This window comes from Heterocephalus glaber, unplaced genomic scaffold (genome assembly GCF_053883595.1).
Source record: "Heterocephalus glaber isolate CG9 unplaced genomic scaffold, H.glaber_assembly_v1.0 deba00001781, whole genome shotgun sequence".
Taxonomy (NCBI): domain Eukaryota; kingdom Metazoa; phylum Chordata; class Mammalia; order Rodentia; family Bathyergidae; genus Heterocephalus; species Heterocephalus glaber.
The window spans coordinates 4,732,672-4,760,417 of NW_028258467.1; the positions used below are offsets into that span (position 1 = coordinate 4,732,672).

The window sequence follows — 27,746 nt, forward strand, 5'->3', positions numbered from 1 at the left end:
GAAGTCAGAAAGTGATGGCAATCCTGGGACTCTTCTCAGAAACCACAGGGACAGGAGTTTGTGTCTCATTCTGGTCTGTGCTTTCTCTCTTCCGCTAGAAGCCAAGGGCTGTTTCGCTGTAGATGTGATCTAAGGTGCAAAGTGCCTGGCATGTAGCACCAATCAACAAATCACATGGGTACTGTGTGTAAACCTGGGTGACCCCGGGATTCAGATGCCATCATACACTGACAGGTCTCCAGCCCTGTAGGACCTATCTTATCTACCTTCTCTGGGACTTTCCCAGGCATCTCGATACCTTTGTTTACAGTCAGTTGTTGGCTTCTCCCTCATGCATCAGTGACAACACCACAATGCAAAAGCTCAAAAAAAAAAAAAAAAGCTCAGATCCGACACAAAAGCCTCGTTAATTCATGATTTTTCCTCACATGCCACAGAATCACCCTGAGTACTAAGACTGCTGCCCTCAAAATGCATCATACACTTCCTCTATATCCTCGGCTACAACTAAATCTATGCCACTATCACTGCTTTCTTGAAGAGCTATACATGGTACCTGATCTTCAACACAGCCCACTGCCTCTTAACACTCCCCTTCCTGTTTCTCCTACTAGAACATGTCTCCTGGGGCAGGGATGGAGTCCTGTTTAGTTCACTGTGTACTGCCTGCTATACAAGGACAGTAACTAGTAAACAGGCCAGGTGCAGGAAGGCACAAACACTACAGGATAAGCTGCCACAAAAATGCACGAACAAGGCCTGACAACTGAGGATCTCCTAGTTAAGTAACTTTTGCCCACCTCACCTGGCTTTCCCGGCTCCCCTGTAGAACTGCTCTCTTCTTTGGGTCTAACACCCACATCACCAGGGATCATACCGGGTACAGAAACCTCAGGCATGTCCTCTGCTATACATGATGATGAGCATATAAAATGATGAGCATACAAATGAGATCACCACCACAGAAAGAACCCAACAGCAAATGTAAACTGTGAGGCCTAGGTCTTCTCTCATGGTTCTAGTAGGATGTGGGGGAAGGCCTATACCTCAGGGGTCTCGCTAGCTGCAGTGCTCTCTTCTTTTTTCCTCTCTTCTTCTTCTTGTTCTAGTTCCTTAATGCTCTCTTCCAACACATTGGGCCAGAAGTCTCCTTCAAAATAGGGCAACTCCTTGGCACTTGTGAGCCTGTCTTCAGTTGCTTGTTTGAAGATGTCCTAGGAGGGAGTAAAACTCAGAGGTGAGAGACAACAGCCCAAGGTGCTGGTGACACCAGTAACCAACATCAACTGATTGAACAGGCCAGATGTTTCTGCATTTTCACTCTGTGCTTTCATATCCTTATAAGTGAACATAAAGTATGTGAGTGTAATTACAATCAGCTGTGACAGAGTCATGACCTACAGCCCCAGGTACCTTGTAATCGTGAATGATCCGCTCTGCAAATGCTTTGTCCAGCATCTTCTTGTACCACTCTTGTAGTCGCTTTGGTTTGGGGATTTTTTGATCTGGAGGGTGGCAATGAAATATATAGTCGTCTCCTTCACTTGGGGGACAGGCCCAGATATGCCCTGTAACATACCTGTAAGGGACACACACACAAGTTAAACAGAAGTGTCAGTGAAATCAGTTCTGCCTCCTAGGAGTTATGGCTGAGGAGCAGGAACTAAAGCAAGGGCAGAAAGAATTATGAAGAAAGATGCTGGCAGTGGAACCTACAAGCCAGTGTGATGGGGTGTGTATGTGGGAGCAAGGCCGAATCTTTATTGAGTGCAAACTCAAACCTAGGCATGGTCCTGAAACAGCTGATTATTAGAGGTACGCTCACGGGGTGGGTTGAAGTTGCAGAGGTCTCATTAGCCTTGTCACAGAGCCTGGGAACACAACTGCTTGTCAAGGCACAGCACAGAAAGCACATCAAGGGATGCACTGAATTTACCTATTTTCTCCTGCACATCGGAAAAGAAGTTCAGTATTTTCTAAGGGGTTAATGTCAAATAAATCTCATTCTGTCCAAGACACTTCTATCAAATATCTCTAACCTTTTCACATAAAAACAAAGTACTGGGGAAAAAAAAGTCAGACATAAGAAAAATATGAATTAAAAAAAAAAAAAGAAAAATATGAATTGCAGGATTCCATTCTTATAAAATATCCAGAAAAGACAAATCTACGGAGAGAGAAAGCAGATTAGTGGTTGTCTGATGCAGCAAAGGGGCACAGGGATCTCCTAAAGGGGTTGAAAATATCCTCAAACTGATTTATGGTGATAGTTGCACCATTCAGGAAAGCTACTAAAAACCACTGACTTGTAAACCCAAAATAGGCAAGTTTTATAATAAGTAAATTATGCCTAAATAAAGTGGAAAGAGGACAAAAAGCAAATAAAGGCAAACAAAGAGCTCCACTGTGCTCTCCTAAAGTTGGATGGATATATATATATATATATATATATATATATATATATATATATCAGTTCATGAGTACTCAGAAGAGAGGACTGGGAGACTTCTGAATTAATCTCCGTACATAAGAAATTAAAAAACATAAAATTTTAAATTAAAAAACACATATAGAGAAAGTTTTTTATTGGTTCTGAGTAATAATATCCAAACTCACCCCAATTTCTTCACATATTCTAGGTATCCAATAAGGATCTCATGGTAAACAGCTGTCCGGAGGCAACGGGGCCGGAAGAAATGAATACTGTCCAGATAAGATATATATACACGTCTGTGGGGGAAAGGGGCACATTTTAAATTCCAGATATTTTTCCAATATGAAACCAAGTACCAACATGCAAAAAATGTTCCAGAAATATTTTGTTTTGATAGTGGTTATGGTGGCCACAAAACAGGATGTGATAAAATCCCAATCATAGACCCCACTGTCAACCAAGGAAATAGCAATCACTTTCTGTTGCTGAACAAAAGGGACAGTATCCCTTCCCAGGCAGAGTTAAGGAAGTATCAGGGCACCACTTGGGAGAAGCCTCTTTCAGGGCTCTCACCACTAGATTCCTCACAGAACCTGAAATAACTCTTCTTTACTTTTTGAGTGAAGAAACACTTCACTAAAAACAGGTGCAACTAGCTGTCCCCAACCACTGGTTTTCCAGGGCGACTGGCTTAGATAAAACAAGAGACAACAGTTAAGACTAGGGCCCACACATAGTCATAGGACAAACATGTCCCACTAGTTTAGAGGAAAACAAAAATAACTAGTTTGGTTAGTTAATGGTGGTTTAATACAGTACTGAAGCACACAGGTTCTTCTAAGATACTAGAGCATTGGTCTATTCATACACAAGAAGCTGAGTGACACAGACAAAAGGGAAATGGAAGACTACCTTGTGTTTGGCGGGGGACAATCAGAGCCGTATTCTTGGACATGCATTCCAAAAAAGCACACATCTACTCCATCAATTTCCTCAAAAGCAAAGAGGGCTTTGGTTCGATATGGGAAAGACTCAGACATTTCCCCAGAATCCACAAACCTGAAATAAAACCCAAAAACTGGTATTTGCAAATGTCACATTCGACAAGGTACTCTTGCTATAAACCTGGTCAGTGCAGAAGTGCTAAAGGTTTGGCTACCTCTTGGGACAATGTCCAGAGCTCTCCCCACTGGCCTGAGAAGCCTTAGAGCTCCGATTCAGTTCTTTCTGATGCAGTTCCTCAGACCCAGGAATTGTACCTCTGCTAATGAATTTGGGGATTAGGAGCAAGGACTGAATGTAGGCTCCAGATGGATGACATCACAACCAAGAGCCCTGCAGAGACAGGCTCTGCCAAGCAGGTGTGGGAACCTGTCCTATCACGATTTAGGGAAGAAAGCACACAAACCGTGACTTCATCCCAGGCTTGACCTCCACAGTCTTGTCAGAGCTGGCCACGACTCTGACAAAAACCTCCCCAGCTTCAGGGTGATTCTGGCGCCGTAAAAACTTGTTCACTCGGTCTTCCAAGTGGTTTCCCAACCTAGTGGTCTGCAGTCCTAGGAAATCCAGAACAAGCAGATGACAGGACTTCGGATGAGCTGCTAAGACTGCAGCATCTATCACGTTGTAATATTTTAATTAGTATTCTCTAATCACAGAAGAGATATAACCTGTCTAGTGACATGAGTGTTTTACAAGGGATCTTAGGCACTCAGCATCCTAGGAATTGTTTACCAGCCCAGATGTTTCTATCTTCTCTTTTTTTTTTTTCGTACTGGGGATCGAACTCAGGTCCTTGCGCTTGCACAGCAGGCGGCGAAACCACTGAGCTAAATCCCCAGCCCCTCTTTTTTTTTTCTGAGATGAGGTCTTACTATGTAATTCAGGCTGAGTTTGAACTTACTATGTAGCCCAGGCTGACCTGGAACTTTTGGAGAGCCTCTTGTCTCAGCCTCCCAAGTGCTCAGATTACAGGCATGCACCACAACACCCAACTATTTCCATCTTTTTCAGTCACAGAAATTGTTTGAATCTTATAGGGGCTATGAGGCAAGGTAGGCCCTTCCACCTGAGATCCTAGGAGGCTGAGATGCAGCCTATGCAAGGCCCTGGCCTGGCCCTGGGATTCCACCAAGCAAAAGGCTCCTGTGTAGCTGGCCAGTTCACAATTATCTCCCAAAGATGTCTCAAACAGAAAGCCAGTTTGCTTTCTGTTCCAGAACTATGCTTTAGCAACTCTTAACAGTAGTGGGGAAAATGGCGCATCCTCTGGGAGGGGATAAACAAAGGGAGCCAGACGATCGGACCCTCTCCCACCAAGTCTACTGTAGTCTGAAACAGGATACAGAACATTTTATGGCTAACTTCATCAGCCAAGGACTGCTTGGTGCTTTATGAGGACTCCAATCACCTGGAGGGAAGCAGGATACGTACTAGGTTAGTACCCTACTCTGGCCCTAACCCATGATCTCCATGAGACAGTCTTGTCCTGTGTCAGAGGCAAAACATTAAGTTACTTTACAGAAAACTCTTGTGAAGAGGAACATATAGGAAAACTACAAATGGTTGACAGTGATTTTTAGACAATGGATGAGATCAGGGTGGGTGGAGAGTTTGCTGGGGATTGAACTGAGGGTCTTATATATACTAAGCATGTGCTCTATGGCTGAGCTTCACTCAAGCCCACAGATGATAGATTTTGTGTTTGTGTGTGTGCCCATGCACACGCACTGAGGACCAAACCCAGGGCCACATGTATGTAGTCAATCACTCTACCACTGAGCTGTATCTTTGGCCCCTTAAATAGCAAAAAATTTTTTAAAATTCATTATTAAAAACCAAATTTTAAAGAAGTTTACTGACCTTTTAATATTTTGTACATTACTAAGAAATGTAAAAAATAAACCTATTTGAGATCTTAGAATATTTCTTACTAAGGTCAAGAAATATCTGGAAAATTGAGACTAAGCTTCTAAATTTCATTTCTCTGTAGTAAACATAATAGTGGGTATGTAAATTCTATCTCAATAATAAAGTGGTTAAAAAGTAAGAATGGTAAAGAAAAAAAAACCATGGAAAAATAAAAATGAAGCTATAAAAATGAAGGAAAAAAATGAATCTGAGATCTATTTAATACTTTGTTTTTTTGCCACAGGGTCTTGCTATGTACTTCAGACTGGTCTTGAACTCACTATGTAGCCTAGGATGACCTTGGATTCACGGTGATCCTCCTGCCTTAGTCTCCCAAGTGCTGGGATTACAGGCATGTGCCACAATACCCAGCCTTATATTTTGATGAACATGTACAAGCTTGTGTAGTCAGGCTCTGAGCCCCTGTACTTGGCACTCTTAATTGGCTAAGAACTGTTCTGAGATGTAAACACAAGTACAAAGGGGCTCATGGGGCATACTACCCATTCCTGATGAAGTCCCTGAAGGGAATTCTCAAGTTCTCTGGTCCTTGAGTTCTTATACTGCTGCTGAGCAAGTTTTGTTCCCTTATAAAATGGCTTCCAGCTTAGATCCATGGCAGCCCTCCTAGAGGCTGGGGCTCAAGAATACTGGTCACACCGAGGGTGGGTGTGGGTGGGTGGGTGTGTGTGTGTGTGCGCGCGCGGGTGCACGTACTGGGGGACATTTCACTTAGTTCTAAGCTACCTAAAAGAAGAATCTGTTGACAAATGTTCTTTCAGAATTTACAAAGTTTTCTAAGCTTCTAAACTCTCATTAAAAATAAAGACTAATCCTAAAAGCTAGCTGTCATAAAAGGGTCAAACCAAATGGCCCTTTTAAGAGTAAGCCAAGAAAAAATACAAAATATTAGGAAACTCACAGATGAAAGCCTTTGACAACTGAGCTCTAAAACCATGTGTTAATAGGTACCAAAGGAAGACCAGGGAAATCTATACAAGTTCTAAAATGTACAGTCCAGAAAACAGCAACCATCCACAAACTTACTCTTAGCACTGAATTTGTTTTCTTTTCGAGGTCTGCCAGTTTTCTTCAAGCAGTTGTCACACACAAAGCTGCAAAACAAATAATAGATGTGATGAGATTACTATATTCAACAGTATATGCTGCCAAACCAAGACATGCAGCATTAAAATAGTTCATTGGCAGTTTAAATCGTATCATTGTAAAAAGAGTGAAGAGGCAGACAGCTTTGATTTTAAAATTTCTAAAGCAGGCAAACACTTAAGACTTAAATTTAGAACCAACTGCCATCTCCCTTAATTGCTCAATTCTTGCCGACAACAATGAACAAGACACGGCCACCACAGCAGTCCTCCCTGGGATCTGTGCAGAACCTCTTTTCCCCAAGATCCCAGGAAATTACTCACCCTGAAGGCCAAATGATGTCATAGTGCAGAACACAAATCTGATGCATCTTCCGGCCACACTCCTTGCAGTCAACAAAACTGGAAGACAAAGAAAGCACACTTAGCAGAGCCACACAGATGCAGTCTCAAGCAGAAGCCTGGGTGTGTTCTGTGGGTCATGTGAGTACCGCTAACAGTGCATGTGCTGACTGATCCAGCTGTACTTTACAATTGTATTTACATGGTATTTTCTACAAAAAGAAGTGGATTTTCTCTTCTTCTTTGTATAAGGGCTTCATTCCTCTTTTTTTCCCCAACCTCTCTTTGCTAGAAATGAAAATTTCTACTAGAAATGAAACTTTGTTGATGAAGGCATATTGCAGAGGCCAATACTTCTAACATTACTATGCATTTTCAAGACCCTCCTCTCTTTTTTTGGTGGTACTAGGATGGAACCCAGTGCTTCATGCATGTCAGGCAAGCATTCTATTATGGAGCTATATCCCCTTGAGATGGGGTCTCATTATGTTGCCTAGGCTGGCCTCGAACCCAGGATTCTCCTGCCTCAGCCTCCGAAGTAGCTGGGATTGTAGGAAGATTCATGCTTTTTCAAGGTTATTCTATATATCTAAAACTTATTCTAGAGATAAAGAAAAATATTTTCAGTGTTATTAACACCTCCTGTTTTTTTTGGCCCCCATTCCCTTTCTGCCAACCACCCTGATACTGTGAATTGAACCCAGGGACTTCCATTGAGCTACATTCCTAGGCCATTTTCATTTTTTTAGACTTTTGAGCCAGGGTCTCACTAAGTCACTAAAGTTACCCAAGCTGTGCTCAAACTAGTGCAATCCTTCTGCCTCAGGCTCCTGGGTCCTGGGATTGTAGGGATGCACCACTTTGCCTGATTTAAAATTTGTTTTTTTCGGTGTGTGTGTGTGTGTGTGTGTGTGTGTGTGTGTGTGTGTGTGTGTGTGTGTGTGTGTGTGTGTGTGTGTGTGTGTGTGTGTGTGTGTGTGTGTGTGTGTGTGTGTGTGTGTGTGTGTGTGTGTGTGTGACAGGGACTTGCTGTGTATTCCAGGCTGGCCTTGAACTCGCTATGTAGTGCAGGCTGGCCTCAAACTCATGGTGCTCCTCCTCCTGCCTCAGCCTTCCGAATGCTAGGATGACAGATGTGTGCCACTGTACCTACCTGGCTAACATGTTCTGAAGTCTAAAGAATTTCTAGAGTTGAAGGCATGGTGGCACACACTTGTTATCATAGCACTCAGAAGGCTGAGGCAGGAAGATTGCAGTGAGTTTGAGGCCAGCCTGTGCTGCACAGCATGTTCGAGGCCAGCCTGGACTACATTGCGAAACTGTATTTTTTTAAAAAATTAAATAACTAAAAGAATTTTTAGGATATGGACAGGAAGGACAGGTGAGAGCAGCCATATCAGACCTGAGGCATAAGAGTTGCCTGCTCTGACACAGCAGTTCTGCTGGTGACAGGCTATATAGGAGTATACACTAGCACAGCAGAAGGTGGCCCACATATTTTCCCAGAACCATTCTCCACACTGCTCTGCACAGCCAGTTATATATAACTGGTCCCCATCACCTCCAAAAGCTACCTCCTTGTAAGTCCTCAGCACCAAGATGCTTGGAGGTTAAACAAGCCTTCCACTCACTCCCTAACAGCCACCACAGCTCACACCCTTGTGGAAGGCTTAGGGGACCACAAAATATCGTGGCTCAGGCTCTTCTAGAATGTGACTTTCACTCTTGCTAACAACTGTGAGGTTCCTTGCCCCTTTATCCTGTCACTGAATGTGCCATGAAAGCCTTCAGCCATGATCTACCCTAATCCAGTGTCTCTTCCCTGTTCTCTTGGTGGTGGCAGTGCTGGGAGGACAGCACACACATACAACACTGTGTGAAACAGTGGTAGCATGTCTTTATACTCAGCTGGTACTCTGCATCTGTCTGGGGTCTCCTTTCCCATGCCATGTGGCTGCCACACCTGGCCTTTACTTCTTTCCTCCAGTGTTCAATCACCCTCACTAGCTCTGCCTGCAATCTGTGAAACTAAGTACAGCCTCTTTATCCCCCATGCATCTCCAAGCCTGGCAGCAGTAACTCCCTCAATTCTTGTGCTCTATCCAAAGACATTCCACTTTCAACTCCTTCCTCCCATGTCAGAGAAAAGGAATATAAAAAATATGCTGCTATGTTTGTGACCTCACGACATCACTGTGAATTCCCACTTCTCCCCCACCAATTACTATGGACTACTTAACTGGTTCCCTCACCTTTGGCTGCAGCCAACTCCTGCTTTACTTCAGGCCTCAACTTCTTGCCTAAGTTGTACCTGAAGTCTCCTAATCTTCCCCTATTAGAGTTCAAAGTCTTTCTGTCAAGGGCTGGAGATTTAGCTCAGTGGTTCCTCCGCCTGCCTCCCAAGCACAAGGACCAGGGTTCAATTCCTGGTACTAAGTAAATAAATAAATACATAAATAAAGCAAGCCTGTCAAAAATAGTATGTGTCATGTGACTTGATCTTCACCTAGTGCACCTGCCTCTACATTCCAGGTGAGTCTCCATCCTCAACCATTCTAGGTAACTACTAAACATTTTGTGTTCCTTCATTCCTTTGTGTCTAGAATGTCTGTGCCTCACCCCCCAGCACCTATCTGCAAGTGAATGTCACCTTTTATAGGAAACTGAGGCTCACTGTGGTGATGCCCCTCTGCCCAGGCTGGGGACCTTCACCTCTGGGACCTCATTTGCTGTCTCCTGTTCCTATACTAAGACTCATCTGTCTATATGCTAGACCACAACAGCTGAAAGGAGGACCACCCTCTTCCCCACCAACCGAATTAAACCACATATTCCACTGGCTGGCATCTAGTATGTGAATATTTTAAAAACTGGAGGTGAATACAAATGGTAAAGAAACTAAAAAATCATTCAAGGGAAGACATAATGTGAAAAAGAGGTGGAGATCAGGAACAATCATCCAGCCAACATTAAAGGCACCGGTGGTATTTGCACAGTCTCCATATACACCAGCACTCTGCCAGCTCTGATATTTTATGTAATCTCATACCTGGGTATTAGGTAGAAGGAGAGATTAAGTAAGCCAAATTAAAGCTAAGCTTCCAAATGTAGCCTGGGTGGGAAAGCTCTGTCTTTTCTTACAGCAAATGACCTCCTTGTAACCAGGAAGCTTGGGGCCAAGGAAGGGTAGGACCTGCTCCTCAATGTGTCCTAATCCACATCTCTCAGAGAGTCAATGTGGCTGGAGCATACAGTTATGAAATAGGCATAGACAGGGACCTATCTTGGGGACATAAAAATTGTAGGTATTGCCAGGCCCTGAAGTAGCCTTCAGGTCTCTACTGCGGGCACCAAGGGGGTGGCTATAGCACTAAGGAACTTTTAAGTCTCTTTAGAAGATATTGCAAAGAAAAATTTTGCAAATGCAGCATTGTCATCACCAAAGACAGAGGCAAGAATATATACTGTACTTCACATTATTTTTAGAAAATGGTTTCTTTTTTTTTTGGTACCAAGGATCAAACTTGGGACCTTGCGCTTGCGAGTCAGGTGGCGGCACCACTGAGCTAAATGCTCGGCCCTAGAAAATGGTTTCTAAGAGGCTTTATTTCTAAAATTTCCGCTGAAAGGATACTTCTCTACCAAGTAGTCCGGGCTTGTGGTCTCTAAAGAATCACATTGAATGGTTGCTATTTTTTTGTTTTGTTTTTTGTAGTACTAAGGATTGGACAGGGGTGCTCCACCACTGAGCCACGTTCCCCAGCCCTTTTTATTTTGAAACAAGAGTCTGGCTAAGTTACTTAGACTGGTCTCGAACTTATGATCCTCTTGCCTCAGCCTCTCATGTAGTTGGGATTATAGGCATATGCCACCATGTCTGGCTCTGAATGGCTTCTTAAAAGATATCCATGACAAATTACTAGTGGTTCTAATAGAACTAAGTAAGCATCCATCTAATCTTACTGTTAAAATTCAGTACAGCTCTTGGAGAACATGTTTTAGTATCTACTGGTGTAAGTTAAGAATCTATATCTAAAATAACTTCACAGAAGTAATAACCATTGAGAACAATGTATTTTTTTTTTTCTTTTGGATACCGGGGATCAAACTTGAGTCCTTGTGCGTGCAAGGCAGGTGGCGGAACCACTGAGCTAAATCCCTGGCCCGAGAGCAATGTATTTTTAATGTTTTCTTCCACCATCATCATCATCATCATCATCATCATCATCATCATCATCATCATAATTATAATTCCAATAATAAGGAGTACTTTTTCCTGATCTGAAACCAAAATTAAAATTAAGAAAGAAATGGTTATATACTCACGGTTCAGGATCTAAAGTATCATTTTTCTTTTTTTCAAACTGATCCTTGGAAATTGTCCTTGTTTTTTTTTAAAAAAAAGAAAATAAGAAAAAATGTTAACTTAAACTTATTTGTTAAATATAAACCACTGGGTCTCTGGAATATTTCACAACTAGTTCTTCAAATAATAACAAACGATACTCAACTGAAATCTGAAGTAGATTTAATGAATGTAATATTTAATTCCACAGAAAGTATTACCCTTTATTTTTCCATATATTCCACTACCATTTATTTCCCATATATCTTCTTTTGTTTGTGGGCCTAGGGATGGAACCCAGAGCCTTGTGCATGCTAGGCAAGCACTCTACCACTGAGCTATAACCCACCCTTCAGCCCTACAATCCAATTATTAATCACACAGGCCAGAGAATTAAGATGACAAGGGAAGGAGCAACCCCAATTTCTAGTCTCCCTTCTGTCTCTTGTAGACAGGAGCTATTTTTCTCTCAATAAATTTTTCCTACTCTTAAAGGGAAATAAAAATAAATCCAACATGCAGAATTCTAGTCATTTTGGTTGGGCTGTGGTTTGAGTGCTAGGCTTGCTCAGCAAACTAAGTTGTGGAGGTAGCATCTACATCACTGAAAATGGCTTCCCTGGTAGAGCCGTCCTTCTGGGGAACATAGCCACTCTGTGGTCAACCTTCCAATATAGTCAGAAGCTTGGAAGACTGGGGAGCCCAGTCTGGAGAAAAGAGAAAACCACAAAACACTGGCAGATAGGAGCAGATGTGGTGGGCAGCAGTTTTAGGTATTTCAAACACATACGGTAAATAAGTTGACCATCCAATATGTGGCTTTCCTTTTTCTTGCTATGCTTTGGTTATTCTAGCACTCAAAGGTAACTGTCAAAGGACAGATATGGGGAGGAAAAAGTTAACTCAGTGCAGGTATGAATTAACAAACTCATACTTGTCCTTACTGGAGCTAGTAAACAAGTTAAATCACCAGCAGGAAGGAGACATATTTACACTTTAGGCCAGAAAATGGGGATAGAGAACATTGCAATCTCACTAATCTGCATTAGCTCAATGATTTAAAGGATGTTTAAGTGGAAGATAAACTCCAAGATAAAAGATGGTGTATTACGCAAAATGCACACTGTGCTGCCATTTCTTTGACTAGGGCTACCTTGTTTCTTAGACCTAAATGAAAATTTACAATTTCCCCAAGTGGAAGTTGAAGACCATAAGGAAGATGCCATCCATCCATCCATCTAGACAGGGTCTTGCTATGTAGTTTAGGCTGGCCTTGAACTCACTATGTAGCCCAGGCTGCCCTTGAACTCATGGTGATCTTCTTGTCTCAGCCTCCCAAGTGCTGGGACTACAGGAGGGCATCACCACAACAGATTGAAAAAATAATTTTTAAATAGAAGAAGTAGATCAATGTCTAGAGAGACCACTGAATTAGTGAGATTCTGCTATATTTTTTTCTTTTTTGACAGTGCGAGGGAAATGAACCCAGGAGGCATTGAACTACATCCTCAGTCTTTTTTATTTTGAGATGGGTTCTTGCTACATTGACTGGACTGGCCTCAAATTTGAGATCTTCTTACCTCAGCCTCCTCAGTAGCTGGAATTACAGGGTGTGTGTGTGTGTGTGTCCAGTTAGGCACTCATTTTTTTTTGGCAGTGTGGGAGATTGAACCCAGGGCCTTAGGATTGAGCTACATTCCCCAGCTCTTTTTACTTTTTTTATTCTCAAACAGGGGCTTGCTATGTCTCTTTTTATTCTGAGACAGTTTCACTAAGTTTCTAAAGTTGCCTGGGCTGGGTTCAAATTTGTGATCTTCCTATCTCATTCTCCCAGAGTACATGGTGCACCACCATGACCAGCTTAGACCCTTACTATCTTTAAGTATAAGTATCTGTACAAACACATGTGTATACACATACACACACAATTTAAATTAAATGTGGGCATAGTTAACATGAAAAAAACATACTTCACAAAAGTCAAAATGGCTGACTCTGGTTTCCCTTTTAATCATGGACAAGAGGGAAAAATGAAAAGATGGTACTTACGTCTGGGGTTGTGAAGGGTCGTCACCCAGGGTCACATTCTCGCCCTGGATCTCTGTGAAACACTTCTCACAGAAATGATACCTGTCAGCAAGAAGGCCATACTTGGGTGAACTGGTCCATCATAACACACAGCCACCCAAGCAACGAAGCCACCAATCAGAGCAGGGCAGAGCACCACGACGAAGGGGGGGCGTTGTTGGTTGATTGATGGGTCAGTGAGGACAATGAAAGGAACAGGGGGCAGGTGGGGAAGGGTAGGATTAGAGAACAGGGAAGGGAACAAATAGCACAGACATAGAGGTAAGACGCAAACACCAGACAACACAGAGCAGAAAGCCAAGGCAAAGCATTGATTAGCATTCGGTCTCATTGCACACGTCACAGGCCATCATCACTAACAACGACAGGCTTGGACCAGCTCCAAGATGCAAATGCTTTCAAGGAGTTGTTAATACTAGGATTGCATGGAGCCTAAATTTAGGAATTTGAATTTTGTTATAAAATACAATGCCAGGGTTTGAGATGGAAAATTTTACTTTGAACAAAACAGTCTGACAAAAAGCCTCAAAAAAGCAATTTCAAGTGAAATAGCTTTATTTTTCAAAATGGAAAATTTATGCTTGACAGCAATTCAAAGATTCTAGTATTAAGCCAGATCTTTAAATATGTGATAATACTGTGCATCCAGAACTGGTTTTAATTTTTCCTGTTATTTTTCTCATGTTAATCACTCAGTTGTGTTATAACACAAATGAAACCAAATCCATATTCTAGACAAACATTTAACAGAAATGCAGTCAGGATTAAAGACTTTCCAGGCATTTATTAATAAAAATAGAGAAAAATTGTGATATATTGTATAAACAATACAATATATGTAAATCCATGAACAATTTTAAAGACTTAAAATTCAGTTCTAAGCTTTGATTTGAAATTTTGGTACTTGGATCAATCATTCATCAAACTGAGATACTTGGAGAATGAATGTTCTGACTTGGTGACAACCCAAGTTAAGCAAATTTAGAGTTAATCTTTAAAGCACAATCTGCATTTGAGAAATTATCCATCACACCAATTTCTTATATGATAATAACATAGAGCTTGGGCTCAAGCTATCAAGTTAAAACAATTAAAATAAAAGGATTAAATGTTTGGAAAGGACATGAACAAGAAATCAACAAAAATGCAGAAGGATGCTGCAATAAAACAAGATGAGCACACAAGAATATTATAAAATAAAAAAGCCAAATGGAGGTGAATTATACAAGCAAAAAGAATGAGCATAAAGCAGCAATGGCAGCACAATAAAATGCAGGTTTAGTGCTCAAAACTATATCTACAAGATGCCAAGAACGATTAGTATTAAAGACGTTGTGACGATACTGGAATGCCACACTGAACCCCAAGTGCAGACTGAGATCCAGCAGCTGAGTGAGGTTTCACTTACTCGCCCACCACCACTCTGCTCCTTCAACTACAACTGGGATGAGGGACTGGGCTACTAGGAGAGGGCTCCCATAAATCCAGTGCTACTCTTGCATTTTGTCTGCTAAATTTCACTAACCAGGACACAGCAAATTTAAAGTGTAAAACTTCAGAGCATGCACAATATATCAAGATTATCCAACTCAGTGGCAACCAAAATAGTATGTAAAGTAGATATTCTCTCAAAGCCAAGTATTTCCCTTTTTAAAATGAGGCTCAGAACTGAGTGCTCCATTCATTATTCAGCCAATACGGCACTGTGGACCAGCAAGCAGGACTGTAGGACATAGTTTGAAATAAAATTTACCACTGTGATTGCAAGTGAGTCTAAAGGGTTTTTAAATCCTGAGATTCATTACTTTTATTTGTGTAGAGCATCAAAGCCTAGCAACATCCAAGAAACAAGAAACAAGAACCATGAACTCATCACTTTCTAGTGGGAGAGACAGAGTGTTAACAGACTCTAATGTCTATCCCAAAGCATTATCAGAGAAATTAGAGACCCTCTCCTGTTTATATTTAAGAAGGGGAGAGAGCTGGGCCCATGGCCTCACTTCATCACCCACCCTTCAGCAAGATGAAGACAGTGTGCAGAATGGAGAGGGGCCACCCATCTAGTCAAACCAGTAGACAAGGCTAACACGTTAATGTCATACTGGCCCCATCTGTTACACTATCCAAATTTTGTTTTTCCTAGAAATAAAGATTCAGAAATTTATTTTTCAACCAAAAGAACCTAGATGACATTCTGCCTTGTGTGAAAGAAGCAGTCTGATGAATATGGAATTGCAAAGGAGAAATATTTCACATAATCTGATGATGATGCATATCTGAGTTGCTATAAGTTAGCATAATGTAACTGCATGGTTTATAAGGGTAATTTAATATATGGAATAAGTTTTCAAATGCAGATTGTTTTAAGTACTATATCAGTATATGTAATGGGGGGGGGCATTAGAGATTGACCCCAGGGCCTCACATGCTAAGCAAGCATTCTACCACTGAGCTACACCCTTCCCAAACCCCTAATATTGCATTAGGATGTCTAAAGGTAATCTCTGTCCACAGATATTTACTGGAAAAGCTATAAGTTTTCCCAACATGAGTTACTTCCAAATTGTCACACCATGGTAACAAGTGAAAATGTAGTCACATACTAATTCATACAAGAGTTGTGCTTGTTTAAATGGTTTGTAGAATTTTCTATTGTTCGAAGTGCCCAGATAGTTTAGCACAAGTGACAAAATAATTATAAGAATACCACAGTGTTCATAAACAGTCAAAGAACAAAAATGAAGGCAGTCAAAACGTTCATTACAGAATTGTGCCACTGCTTTCTTAGAATCACAGCATGTCAATTACTCAAGTACAGCATTCTAGACCACATAAGTAAGCCTACACTTTCAAGATGTATTATTCATAAAATACAACTTTTTATTTGCATTTCCACTCAAGAAAAATATACTATTTGGGGAAAAATGAAGTCCTAGTGGAAATAAAATCAGAAACTTCAGAACTTTCAGGATGGTTCCTGTGTTTGTATGCCATAGATAACATTCTCTAAAATGGCTGTAATGTGTCCTGATCCTATCAATTCTATTTAACTTTAATTGCTCTCAAAGTTATATGGCCAAAATCTGTTCAAATCAGTAGAAGTAGGGCCCTAAAGGACCCAGGAACAGTGAAAACAATAAAAAGGCCCAAGAGATTGGTAATCTGTTATTTCTTCAAAACTATGCTGGATGTCAGAGTAGCAGGGGCAGTATTTTTCAGGATACAGTTAATATCAACCTGTTCTTTTAAACAACTTTATTTTGTTTGGTACATTAACAGTGATCAATGTTCATTCCTATATAGTACTCCACGGGACACTGGGCAACAGAAAGGTGTTCTGTCCCTGTCTTGAATAAGCTTGACACATTATGATATGCTGAGGGTCATGGGGTAAAACCATAAACAAAGAAGCCAATACTTCTGGAACATCATCTTTTCCTTATAGGATGGATCCCATTATGAAAGGTCCATATCATCTTAAACCGTTGTCTTAAAGTGCTTCTATCTATGAAGGGAGATAGATGTTCAGACAGAAATTAAACTCCGAAACTGTTTTCAGGAAGTTGATCATGTAGGCTCCACCTTCCAGGAGAGGTGCCTCTGGGCTGGAACCCAGTGGGTCTGGCAGGGCTTACAAGTCTTTCACGAGACACTTCTTTTTTTTTGAGGCAGGGTCTCCCTTTGTAGTTCAGGATGGTCCTGAACTCATTACGTAGCACAGGCTGGCCTCAAACTCACAACGATCCTCCTGCCTCAGCCTCCGGAGTGCTGGGATTAGAGGCATGCACCACCACTCCCAGCTTAGGAGTTTAATTTTTAAAACAACCCCAAAATTATGCAAGTTGTTATCTGTATAAGGAATCAACAACAACAAATACTTTCACTCTCCTTCTCTTTGGGACAGGAGATCTACCCCATTCTCTAACTACTTTCACATTTCAAAAATGATGGCAACTATTTTTGAAGCAGACCTACTATTCTCAAAACCCTAAAACAGCCATCTTAAACATGAAGGTTTTTTTTTTTTGGTACTAGGGATTGAACTCAGGATCTTGCACTTTCGAGGCAGGCATGGTGCCCCTGAGCTAAATCCCTGGCCCCAGGAAGGTTATTCTTGAACTCAATTGTTTAAAATGCCAGATCTCACTTTGTATTGTGATGCTAATTTAAAATTACAAAATAAAATCCTTTAGGCTTTTTTCTTTTTTTGAAAGGAATTAGTACTAATGCAAGTCTTTCCACCAGACAAGCCAGGCTAAATTACCTAGGCAAACAATTTCTGGCAGAAAAGCAAACTACCATTTTTTACTCTCTGATGTTTTGTAAAAGACATTTCAAGTTTTATCAAAGCTACTTTCAATCTGAGTCTACTGCTTACAGGGTTACATTTTCAAAAGACTGTGACTTATGAATGAATATATCTTATCCAAAGCAGAATGACAAGTGGTTTTGAGGTTAAATTTTTATACCATAAAAGTATACTTTACAATTAGGCCTATCTGAGTGACCAAGAAACACTGAAATTTTTGCACTTTTCCATTGGAACTGGAAGAAAGAAATAACATACCCTTTTGCCCTATAGTGCGTGCAGGGAATTGTTGGATGCTTACCTATTCTGATAGCTGTAGTAAGCTGCATCTCGAGGAATTGTGCACAGCTGCTTCCCATAGCAGCACAAAGTTTGTGGGGAAAACTCATACTGCAAAAACAAAGGAGAAAATACTAAAAATACATTCTACTTGCCATCCCACAATGTTCTAGTCCACAACACAGAATTGTTAGTGTATCAGATAATTTTCTATTTTAATAGCTATTTCAAGGTACTCTGGCGCTAAGAGATTAATATTACAGACAGATGAAATGGGTAAGGGGCTGCCAGAAAGGCCTCTCTGATAAGCACCTCTAGCTTTGACTGTATTGTTACTTCAGGCAGTCAACTGTATTACAAAAGGCTAGTCTGCACCTGTTAACTTCCCAGCACACATTTGTGCTTAGAATGAGTCTCCCCGTCTTAGTATATCATCCTACTGGCTGTATTAACCAGGAAAGTTCATTTTCCAAAAAAATTTTAAAACTATACCTTGCGTCCACAGCAATATCCAAGGGACTGCATAACAGGGTCAATTTCTTGCTCAAAGACCTCTGCGAGTTTACTGCAAAACTTATAGACCCGAGATGTCTTACGATTATAGAGCCAGGCATTGTTGAACATAAGCCAGACATCATCTACATATTGCCAGGGTTCTTGATACTGCCCTGTATCCAGCTTCCGTTTGATGGTAGAAAGGTCCATGGGATTCTTCACAATGTCAAAATAATCCTTAAAAACAAAATGGTCTCAGTCTAGTGGATCCCCCCAAATTTTAAATTCCAGCCTTATCTGGCAGTTTTATCTTCAAAAATAATAAAAACAGAATGTGGCAGAACAATTACCCAATAGTAAGAAATGGAAACTGGTCTGATTTGACTCACTAAAATTGCAACTGATATGTTCAAGTACAACCAAATTACTTCAAAGGCAAAATTAGGAAAAAATAAGATATTTTTAATGAAAAAATTTTTAAATGAGGATTTTAATTCAGTGAACTAATTCAGTGATTAAAATGATGAGCAAATTTATCAGACAATGTGTACATCTAGAGATGCACTTTGGTCCTGGCAAAAAAAAACTGCAATTCTATGAGTAACTCAAACAAACTGTTACTACTGGTCAACAGAACCTGTTGGGGTCACTTCCCAGGGATATCAAATAAAGACTGATGTGTATTTTATAATTTCTCTTTTCCAATTCTTTAAAACCAATATTTTTAGGGGGTGGTGGTGGTATTGGGGCTTGAATGCAGGGCCTTTGCATTGAGCTGTATCCACAGCCCAATTTTAAACCACCCCCCCCCTCCGGCCAGTCCAACAGCCCTTTAAAAAAATATTTAAAAAATTTGAGACAGCATCTCTCTACTTGCTCCAGCTGGGCTCAAACTTGTGATACTCTTGCTTCAGCCTCCCAGGGTGCTGGGATTATAGGTTTGTACCATCAGGTCCAGCTTTAAGCCAGTTGTGTTAGACAAAGTCTCACACAAAGCCCCAAATATAAAATGAAGCCTTGGGGCTATGCAACAGAAACAAGCAGGCTAAGGGCCCCAGTGTGTGCTTTCTCTTTTTCATACCCCTACCCCAAAACCTGGGGCTTCATAGACAAGTAAAATTGAATAACAAACATTTCCATTGATAACTGTTGATAGACCATAGTTTTCATTTTGTTTTTTGGTACCAGGGATTGAACTTGGGTCTTTGCGCTTGACAGGCAGGCAGCGGAACCACTGAACTAAATCCCCGGCCCTAGATCATAGTTTTTTACATTAGGAGAAAAAATTTTAAAGCACAGAGAGTATTTACCCAACTTTAAGAGATAAAATAGATGTTCAAAGTTACAACATATTTTTACTTTATTAACTTACTGGAATTCCCAGGAGCTGAGGATCTACAGGCTGCCGAAAAGGTAAAGATTCTGGGTCCTGTCGGTAGAGTGCTTCTAAGGTTGGCATAAGTGCCTGGCGTAGCTCCTCGGGTTTAAAGACTGCAGGCAGAAAACACCGTAAGAGACATTACATAATAGGCCACCAGATATATTTAAAATGGAAGCCCAGTTGGGGATTTTAGCTCAGTGGCACCGCGCCTGCCTTGCAAGCACAAGGTCCTGAGTTTGATCCCCAGCACCAAAAAAAGAAAAAGAAAAAAAAAAAGGAAGCCCAGGTGGGTTCTACCTCCCAGCCACGATACTTCCAGGGTACTTTTGGAGGCTCTCACTCATTGGAAGAGTCCATGGACTGCAGATATAACTCAGGGCTTCTGTATATACAGTAACTTTAGGATTTTTAAAAATTACTTTTAGGTCGAGAGGCAAATACAACACTGAGAAGTTTGCTTCTTCAATGAAAGGGTTTACAACCTTAAAATTTAGCTAGAATAAAAAACAGCTAACTCCTAAATCTGCTTCATCAATCTAACTGGTAAGTAAAGCCATCTCACTGGAAGGGATCTTTCTATACTTTACTGAAATTAAACTTAGGCCACCTGAGATAAATGGTTATATATTATAATCTCATAAAAAATGTATACCAAAACTGGACTATAAAAACAAGCATTTTTCTAAAATATTCTTACCCTAGCCCCCAATTACAGTTGCCCTCTGCTCCAACTCCTATAGTATTTCCTGCTACACTTTCTTTCTTTTGTTAAAGAATTAAAAAAAAAAATCCCCCCCCCCCCGTACTGGGAATTGAACTCAGGACCTTGTGCTTGCTAGGCAGGTGCAGCGCTGCTGAGCTATACCCTGGGCCCCCTACTATACTATCTTGTTGTCATCAATACAGGAATAAATACTGTCAAATACTTTCATAAAGGTACATATATATAAAACCCCCATGGATCTGAATGGTACAAAGTAGTGCTTGATAAAACACAGCGCTAGAGACAAGTGAGCTAGCACTGGGGGTGTCATGACACCATCTGGCTCACAGATACTCTTTTCCATAGAAAAATGACTAGAGACAAATGTGTCAAGGGAATTATGAGGACTTAGGTTATAGGTGATATAAATTTTGTGTTTTTCATATCTTGAAAATATTTTATACAATAAATATTTGGTAAACTATTAATTTAAAAATTACATTAAAAATCAATTACAGGGCTAGGGATTTAGCTCAGCAGTTCTGCTGCCTGCCTCGAAAGCACAAGGACCCAAGTTCGATCCCTGGAACCAAAAAAAAAAAAAAAATCAGATTAAAACCAGGTGTTGCAGAGCAAGCATACTTGCAATCCCAGCACTTTGGGAGGCTGAAGCAGGAGAATCCCAAGTTCGAACCCACAGCAGACAGTTTAGCAAAACCTCATCCTCAAAATAAAAAGTAAGGGCAAGGCACGGTGGCCTGTAATCCCTGCACTCAGGAGGCTGAGGCAGGAGAATTCTGAGTTTGAGGCTAGCCTGGGCTACATAGTGAGACCTTGTCTTGAAAAAGGAAGGAAGGAAGGGAGGGAGGAAGGAAAAGAGGAGAGAAGAGAGGAGAGCGGAGGGCAGAGGGAGGAGGGAGGAGCAGGAGGGGAAGGGAAGGGAGGGGAGGAGAGAGAGCGAGCCTGAGAATGTAGCTCAGTATGATGGCCCTGGGTTCATCCCCTAGTACCAAAAATACACACACACACACACACACACACACACACAGTAAATCCCCACCCCCACCCTGTACTGGTGATCAAACTCAGGACGTTGTACTTGTAAGGCAGGGGTGGAGCCACTGAGCTAAATCCCCAGCGCTCATACTACTAACATTTAATCTTCCAGTTGGGCAGTGGCAGCATGCACTGTCAGACTGTCATCATTTTTTGTTTTTTTTCCTGTGTGTGAAGGGGGAAGGAGGATATTTAACTTGTCAAATTCTGGAAAGCACCACTTGATTTCTATCAGGTTAAAGGAGAAATATAACCTAACACCCTTACTTTAGAGATGGAAACAACAGCACCAAGCTATTTCCTCAGTTATTTATATACATTATATACCAAACTTGGGATTTTGTGCTTTTGAGGCAGGCGGTGGCACCACTGAGCTAAATCCCCGGCCCTATTCTCAGGTTTTATTCCCATAAGAGCCGGAGATCCACCAGGTCTCCTGAGCATCCTCTGGAAGATTTTGCCTCCTCTCTAGCACATCTGGCTGCTTTAGTCCTCAGAATGCTGCTTGAGGTCCAAGTGAGTAGGTAAAAATACAAACACAGCCCAATATTCAACTGCACACATGCTTGGTCTTATGAACAAATGTGCCTTCCTGCAGACTTGAAAATATACACATCTTTGCTTTCTTTTTTTTTTGGTACCAGGGATCGAACTTGGACCCTTGTGCTTGCGAGACAGGTGCCGGTACCAACGGTACCAACGAGCTAAATCCCCGGCCCACACATCCTTGCTTTCTGATAGCTCCTTTTGTTTTGTTTTGTTTTACAAAGAGATGAAGGAGTACTTGATATTCTTTGAATAATTCTCTTTTTAAATTAATTAATTAATTTATTTATGGTGCCGGGGATCGAACTCAGTTCCTTGCGCTTGTGCAGCAGGTGACGAAACCACTGAGCTAATTCCCCAGCCCTATTATTATTATTATTTTTTGAGACAGGGTTTCACTGTGTAGTTCAGGCTGGCCTCAAACTCGCATCAATTCTCCTGCCTCAGCCTCCCAAGCATTAAGATTACAGGCGTGGGTCACCACCCCTGCCTATTAGTTTGGTTTTTTTTTTGGTACCAGGGATCGAACTCAGGTCCTTGCGCTTGCGCAGCAGGCGGCGAAACTACTGAGCTAAATCCCCGGCCCTATTGAGTAATTTTTAAGAAAATAATTATTTAGTCAGTATCTTTTTCATTCCTCTACATGATAGATTAGAAATTATGATTAAAAGGTCTAACTTGGCTTTTAATCATAATTTGGCTAGCTGCTCACTTTGTATAGGGTGAGAGCTATAGATGGTGAAAAAAGTGTATTTCATGGCATGTTAAAATTACATGAAATTGAAAAAAAATTTTTTAAAAATTACATGAAATCAGGCTGGGGATTTAGCTCAATGGTGCCATCCCTGCCTTGCAAGCACAAAGTCTTGAGTTGGATCCTCAGTGCAAAAAACAAAAACAAAAACAAAAACAACATGAAATTCATGGGTCTCACTCTGGTTGATCATTCATTCAACAAAGTCTGTCCTAAAGAAAGTAATATCAAATTCCTGTCTTTATTATATCTATGTAAAATAAGACTCTAAATGAGATAAAGGAGAAGTCAGCAGTTGTACCGAATCAAGTTCTCTGTTACTCATTAGATGGTGTTTCACAGAACTACTCACTCCAAATTTCTGGCCTCAAAAACTCTCTGTTCATTATGTACCATGCCCACACCTGTCATTCTCAGAGTATGGCTCACAGACCCCTGGAAAATTCCTATGCTGTCTAAGGTGGTAGTCACTAGCCATACGTGGCTACTGAAATTTAAATGAATCAGTATTACATAACAAACAATTCTGTTCCTCAGTCACCTGTCACACTTCAGCTGGTCAAAAGCCACTTATAGCTGACAGGCACTATAGCAGAGTGATATTCCTGTCACTGAAAAAGTCCTAGCACTGTCCTAGGTCCTTGTAGGAGTCTGTAGGATAAAAATTATTTCCCTAATACTAAAATACTCTGTTCATTCACAAAGATAGCAAATGCAATAGTGATAAAATCACTAACAAGTCAGAGAAGTTACTGCCTTCTTGATGGCTGCTCTGCCTTCACAATAAAAGTAATACGAGCCACTTCAGAATACCCTGGATGAGGCAGTAAAACTACTGCTCCTACTAAATCCTGACCTCTGACACAATCCTCTCACCCTACAGGACAGAATGGAAAGTCTGCACAACACTTGTGCTGAGCACAGGCCAACTGCACAGCTGGTCCCCCAGTGCTGGAGATGAAGAGCCGAGGAGATGCTCTTCTTTATGGACAAGCAAAATTTGCATGAGTGACGGACATATAAGCTTAGCTAACTGAGGTGTAGGATATGACAGACATTTTCTCAAAACTGAACTAAGTGGATCAATTACTTCAAGGATAAGTGATGGTGACAATATTTGTTCTCAATGATAAAATTTGAGCTTTCATAAGAAATTAAGAGTTTTGGAGCCAGGTGTGATGGCACTTGCCTGTAATCCCAGCACTCAGGAGGCTGAGGCAGGAGAATTGCTGCATGCACACACGCAATCAGTCAAGGATGAAAGAATTTCAAATAATAAGAGACTCATGAATTCTGATGCCACAGGCAGAGTGTGAAAAACCTACTACATGGATTCAGATTCTATGCTGCAGCTCACCTTGAAGATAACCTTCTACTTGCTGAATTCTGGTATAGTATTATAGAAAAATGGCCATAATTACCTGAAAGAGCTATATCCCTGGCCCTAAAAATACTACTCCATTTAAACTTTTTTTTTTTTTGGTACCGGGGATCGAACTCGGGTCCTTGCGCTTGCGCAGCAGGCAGCGAAACCACTGAGCTAAATCCCCGGCCCTTCTTTTTTTTTTTTTTTTTTTTGGTACCAGGGATTGAACTTGGGACCTTGTGCTTGCAAGGCAGTCTGCGGAACCACTGAGCTAAATTCCTGGCCCAATAATGACTTATTTGAGTGGAACTGTATTTTTTTTTTTTTTTTTTTTGGTACCGGGGATTGAACTCGGGTCTTGCGCCTGCATAGCAGGCGGCAAAACCACTGAGCTAAATCCCCAGCCCCAGGGATTGCATTTTCTTCAAAAACTTCAACCCAAAAAAAGGTATTAAAACAGAATGAATACAAAGGAGATTCAAACATCTAGTTAAGTTCCATTAATTCTTCAAAATGTGAAATTATAAAAGAATATCACTATTCTTGTTTGAGTATTTCTAATAAAGCACTGAACAGTAATATATGACAGACTATTTTAAATGAACATTTAAACTTTTTCTCAGTTTTAATTTCTAATAGGGCAAACAGTTGTAGATAATCTATATAATAAAAAATTCTTAAGAGATAAAGAAGTCTAGGGTCTGTTGTCCCTCACGATCTCTCGGGTCTCTCCTAGCTGTGAAGCTGGGTGGTCTTATCCATTAAAATTTCTTTGTAGTCCTTCCCAAAATATGTACCTTTATCCCTTAACTTTTGAGTCCTATCTCACATTGCTAACAATTTTCTAACACTGGACACATCTCCAAAGGATTGTATCCATCTTCCAGTGCATGGCTGGCTGACTCCACATACCTTAGAATGAAAAGTTTCTTAAGTACTCCATCTTTTCATTTCACTGTACCAGGTCACCAGGGCTGTACAGCGCCTCACTTTCACTGTCCTCACTCTGGGTGTGCAGCTCCCTCACCAGATCAAGAGAAACCTATCATGTCTGGAGCACACATGTGCTGCTAGTGATCATTTTCCTAAAAATCATGGCTTTTTTGGTCATTCTCCTACTCAAATCCTTCACTGGTTCTTTATGTCTTGCCAAGCAGAGCCTGCACTCCTTAGCCCACTTAAGGGCCTAGAGGCATTTTCAACTCTAGCCTATAAGCCTGTAACATATGATCTCAGAAAGCAGCTCTTAGTTGCAGCCTATCTTTCATTTGTGCCACAAACCCTGTAGGTTCTCAGGGCTGAGTCCAGCTTCTTGTCATCAATTCCAAGGGGTAAATGTTGGGGGAGTGGCAGGCAAGAAAGATAAAAAGAGGATGTAGAATTAATTTCCTGAAAGCTTTGGCTTTCAAATCCTCAGTGTAGAAGCACAGTATGATAGAGGGCAGTATAGTCTAGTAAGTTAAAGAAAATACAACCTACTTTTTTTGCGTGGCTGCGAAGGGGATGTTGACTGAGAAGCTGTACCATTAGCACTACTCTCTTCTTCCTCTTTAGCTTCCACTTTTATTTCAGGTTTCTTTTCATCCACTTCCATTGGTTCTGACTTCTGCTCTACTGTGTCTGTTTCTTCAACTTGGGAAGATCCTTGTAAATCTTTCTCCATCATCTTGAGAAAAATAGAAACACAGATGACAGATGAATATCAAAGACTTCTATCCTAACTCAGCTTTCTGGAAGGCTCCTAAAATTTTATAGCTCTGTTAGGGTTCCCCTAATCAGAGGTGAATTTATCATTTCTTTTCTCTCTACCAGAGGAAGAAATTAAGAATTTGCTGCCCGGTGAATCACCAATACAACACCAGGGTAATTGTAGTCCTAATTATAAAAATTGTAAGAGTGAAGCTAGGTGGCACACACATGTAATCCTGGCTCTTTGGGAGGCTGAAGCAGGAGGACTACAATTTCAAGGCCACCATGAGCAACTTAACAAGACCCTATCTCAAAATAAAAAATTAAAAATGGGCTGAGGATGTAGCTCAGTGGTCATGTCCCTGTATACCACCAAAAAAATGCAAGTATTTTACATGATTGTATTTCCATGTGTACATATTTTTAATTTGGGATAAGTATATCCTTGAAAACCGGAGCAGGGATCAAAACCCTGGCTCAGGGGCAGAAGGTGGGATGTGAGACAGCTACCTTGAAGGTCTGTGTGACTGACTGCTAAAGGTTGCAATTGGGGTTCACACTCAGACTATTGCTACACAGGGATAAAAGTACAACACTGACAGAGCTTCTTAGTGTTCAGGTAAAGTCAGACATAGAGTTTTATTTCCTGACTTTAAAAACAAAACAAAAAAGAAACAAAACACATGTACAGGCTAGACTCAGCCCAAGGTCTACCAATTTTTAGTTTCTGCCACAGGTAAATTAATAAATGAATCAATTCACCACTCTTCCTGCAGAACTAGAAATGAATGAAAGAACAATGAATAGACTTTATTAATTTAAACATTTAAAATGCTCTGATGGGAATGGTGGTACATGCCTATATTCCAGCACTTGGGAGGCTGAGGCAGGAGGATCAGCACAGCCTAGCTGTGTAGTGTAGTGTTGTTACATAGTGTAGCACAGCATAGCCTAGGCTACATACTGAGTTCAAGGCCAGTCTAAACTACCTAGCGAGATTCTGTCTCAAAAAAACCAATCCCGAGTTTGATCCCCAGTACAAAAAAAAAAACCCAATCCCCCTCCCCAAGCCAGTACTCTTCATTTTTGGCAAAGTAAAATACATCCTTCCCATCTCTCCATCTGTCTGCCTGTCCATCCATCTGTCCATATGACTATCCAACCATCTTAAGACAAGGTCTCATTACGCAGTTCAGACTGGCTTAGAACTTGGGACCCTACTGCCTCAGCCTCTTGAGTGCTGAGATTACAGGTATGTACCACAATGCCTGGCTCACACCTCTTTTCTGAGGGGTGAGGGATCTGAACCAAAGGCCTTAGCACTAAGCTACATACCAGCCATTTTTATTCTTTTATACTAAGATAAGGTCTTGCTAACTTGCTGAACTGCACAGGCTGAATTCAAATTTGCAATTCTCCTGCCTTAGCCTCTCAGGGTGCTGGGATCATAGACATGTGCCAAACCGCATTATTTAAAAATGCATAATCTTTTTTTTTTTGGTACCGGGGATCGAACTCGGGTCTTTGCGCTTGCACAGCAGGCGCCGAAACCACTGAGCTAAATCCCCGGCCCCATAAAAATGCATAATCTTTTTTGAACCCATGTTCAAACAGAATACTGAAACAAAATTCAGAGACACCCATGGAAGTCTCATTTCTCTCCTCCCCTCAGTCCTTCAGGAGACATGTGGATAAAGTTTCCACAGAGAACCATAGATTTACTTCAAATAACACCCACCTCAGATCGAGACTCCCCCTTGGATTCACCAGGATCAGGCTCAGTGTCCTCAGTTTGCACCTCTGGCTTCACTTCCAGCACAGGTACATCAGGTACTGGCTGTTGGGAATTGGTTTCAGCACTGGCCACTGAGGAGGGGGTGGGGACCCTGTTATCAATGCTGGCTGCTGCCTGGGAAAGCTGTGAGAAAGCAAAATCATTC

The 27,746-nt window shown here is 41.1% G+C and overlaps 1 protein-coding gene across 3 annotated transcripts in view; it reads right to left on the minus strand.

The window, feature by feature from the left end:
* Positions 1-27,746, minus strand: part of Crebbp (CREB binding lysine acetyltransferase) — a 138,517-nt gene that overhangs the window by 9,063 nt on the left and 101,708 nt on the right. For all 3 annotated transcript variants that reach the window (XM_004864767.4, XM_004864766.4, XM_087202974.1), the window contains 14 exons: positions 27,545-27,724; positions 25,597-25,783; positions 19,684-19,802; positions 18,309-18,548; positions 17,839-17,927; positions 13,190-13,270; positions 11,122-11,178; positions 6,778-6,855; positions 6,395-6,462; positions 3,843-3,993; positions 3,347-3,493; positions 2,617-2,730; positions 1,414-1,579; positions 1,047-1,214 (listed from right to left, as the gene is read on the minus strand). In XM_004864767.4, coding sequence (XP_004864824.2) covers positions 1,047-1,214; positions 1,414-1,579; positions 2,617-2,730; positions 3,347-3,493; positions 3,843-3,993; positions 6,395-6,462; positions 6,778-6,855; positions 11,122-11,178; positions 13,190-13,270; positions 17,839-17,927; positions 18,309-18,548; positions 19,684-19,802; positions 25,597-25,783; positions 27,545-27,724 — 1,845 coding nt within the window. The remainder of the gene's footprint in view (positions 1-1,046; positions 1,215-1,413; positions 1,580-2,616; positions 2,731-3,346; positions 3,494-3,842; positions 3,994-6,394; positions 6,463-6,777; positions 6,856-11,121; positions 11,179-13,189; positions 13,271-17,838; positions 17,928-18,308; positions 18,549-19,683; positions 19,803-25,596; positions 25,784-27,544; positions 27,725-27,746) is intronic.